The sequence below is a fragment of the Drosophila ficusphila genome, unplaced genomic scaffold (genome assembly GCF_018152265.1).
Source record: "Drosophila ficusphila isolate 14025-0441.05 unplaced genomic scaffold, ASM1815226v1 contig_198, whole genome shotgun sequence".
Taxonomy (NCBI): domain Eukaryota; kingdom Metazoa; phylum Arthropoda; class Insecta; order Diptera; family Drosophilidae; genus Drosophila; species Drosophila ficusphila.
Window position 1 is genome coordinate 3,917,913 of NW_025064092.1, and position 2,495 is coordinate 3,920,407.

At 37.8% G+C, this 2,495-nt stretch overlaps 1 protein-coding gene across 3 annotated transcripts; it reads left to right on the forward strand.

Annotated features, from left to right (window-relative positions):
- Positions 1 to 235: 235 nt before the first annotated feature.
- Positions 236 to 1,072, forward strand: LOC108095519 (MICOS complex subunit MIC13 homolog QIL1). Of its 3 annotated transcripts, none has more exons than XM_017196635.1 (2): positions 236 to 290; positions 375 to 1,072. In XM_017196635.1, exon 2 carries the CDS (start codon positions 388 to 390, stop codon positions 892 to 894), a length of 507 nt encoding a protein of 168 aa, XP_017052124.1. In that variant the 5' UTR covers positions 236 to 290; positions 375 to 387; the 3' UTR covers positions 895 to 1,072. The 3 variants fall into 3 exon arrangements, with proteins under 3 accessions (XP_017052124.1, XP_017052123.1, XP_017052125.1); XM_017196634.1 differs by having other exon boundaries at positions 257 to 307; XM_017196636.1 differs by having other exon boundaries at positions 285 to 290; positions 358 to 1,072.
- The last annotated feature ends 1,423 nt before the right edge of the window (positions 1,073 to 2,495 follow it).

Here is a 2,495-nt window from a genome sequence, read left to right on the forward strand (position 1 = left end):
AATTAAAAAACTTTAAATATGATTTCAATAAGCAGAAGTTTTGCCAACGATTTGTTGTGCTTATAATTATTTGTTTAGAAACAAGTTAAAACTTATCTGATTTGTTTGTTAATGGTATAATCATAAAACTCAAAAAACAATCTTACAGTTTCGGTATTTGGTAGCTTCTTAACGGCTGCTATATTCCTTAAATTTAATTTTCTGAGATTTTTGAAGCGATTTTCAATAGCGCAGTAGCATTTGCGTAAACTGTTTGTTGTGTTGACTTTATCAAGCAGAACGTGTTGAAAGTGAGTTGAAATATCTTGTTAGTTTCTGTTTTATTTTCGGTTTTTCCCTTTTTGTTCACTTAATAAGAATGTTATTCTGAATAGTTGCGAAGCCAAGATGTTCACCACTTTGATGGCGCGAACTGCGGCCCTTTCGATGACCGTCTACTTGACCAGTCGCATTGGAGTTTGGGGCAAAACGGAGGAGAGCGACCGCCTTTTGCGGCAGGTGACCACGGGTCTCCATCCACTGACTGGTTTTCTGCGACGAGTGCTGCCCTTCGAGCAGAGCGACCTCAGCGTGGGCCAACTGGCCAGGGAGTACTACAATCAGGGGGTCAAGGGCACCTTCTATATCATCCGGAATATACCCAACTATTCCGGAGATCTGGCCGAAAATGCCAAGCTCGGTTACTATGATTTGGTTCAGAAAAGCCAGGAGTTGCGTCACCAAAACATTGGCTGGTTAAACACTTCCAAGGATATTGGAAAACCGAAGGATCAGCTCAAGGATCCTGCTGCCGGAGATGGACTTTCCAAGGAGTTCGTCGTTATCGAGAGACCGGGGATTATAGAAGAGTTTTCGGGGGATGGCAAAGTTGTTCTTAAACACAGTGCAGAGTAGGAGATTGAAAACACGAAAAAAAAACAATATGAAGCCACAAAAAGTCTTGCCCTTTGCCAAATCAAATTGTTAAATCCTTGGGTAAAGAAGTATTTAAATCGGATTTGAACTTTCTATTAAGCAATACTAAAAAAAATACACTTAAAACAAAACTTAATAAAGCAATTGCAGCAGAAAAGGTTTTATAATTCAATTGGGATGATCGAATGCTTAACCATATTTTATAAAACCAAAATGTATATTTATTTATTTTTATCTAATTGTTTTATTGGTTTAATTTTTTATTTATTCAAGAATGAGTAAAATGAACCACTTTTTTTGTAGACAAAGTTAGAGCAACTGTAGTTACTATCGTTTTTTTCGCTTTTTTTTTTTTTTTTTTTTGATACTGCTCCCACTCGCAGACACTTGGTAAACAGCGAAAATAGTCAACAGTCTATTAAAATGCCAGTCGAGCCGCATTGCCAACCGAAGTCAAGCCGTGCGAAAAAGGATTTTCCAACCCCCTCGAAAAGGAAAACTGAAGCGAAGCGAACCAAATCAATCCAGCGAAACACCGAACCCTTTTCCCATTTCCCCATTTCCCATTTCCTTTATCCAGTTGTTCTGCGTGTTGCTTAACATGGCTTTTAATGTGACCCTTGCGGCCCCATAAAAATTGAGCTTTTCCACCTATGAAAATCCCCATCGATGCAGGACATCTTTTCATTCCTTTCGTTCCTGGGATTCTTCCATTGTTTTGTACCAGTTGCTTTTAGAATAACAGAGTTATTTGATATATACAAATGAAAGTAACACATTGTATAAAATCTTATCATATTGGATTGCCTAATTTAATTGCTCTAAGATCTTTTTAAGTTCTGCACCAAATTTAAATAAAACCAAAAGCTGTTCAAGCATGCAACATATTTGCAAAGAGTAAATATTCTTTATTGGTTTCGATTGATTTTCGTCTTTATTGTTGAATGGCAAACAGTGGTTCCCCGGTGGTTGGGTCATAAAAACGGTGACTACAGGTGGTGGATATAGTCGATTCGGAAGGGTGGCGAATCCCTTCTTCAAGTGGAGGGAAATAAACATTATAAACAGCTTCAGGCTATTGACACTCAAAAAAGAAGAAGGAACAAAATACCTGGTGATTGGAAAACTAGCTTACAGAATATTTAACACGAATTTAAATAAGTGTGAGCTTATTTTCCAGATAAATAATGTATTTCAGTTAAAAAATACATTTTAAAACTTCCTGGAAATGAAAATCTATCCTGTGTTCATTCCCCTAAAATTTCTTCTACATCTTTTAACAAATTCAATTCATTGTATCGCAAATATTTAAGGAATATCCATTGCATTGTTGTCCAAAGCATAATCCGCGTTGTATCTATTTACATATTTATCTGCGTTCTGCGGGATTCATTTCTCTGACTCCTGACGGAGGACGCCGAAAAGGTTACAAAACACTGGGAAAAAGGATACAAAGGAGGAGCTGGAAGGATAAGGGGCTACGTGCCGCGTCTTTTGGCTGACTCTTTAACCGCTTATGCCTTAGATTTATAGTCACGGATTTTATTTATGTCACTTTCCCCATCCCCTCCGCCGCTGCC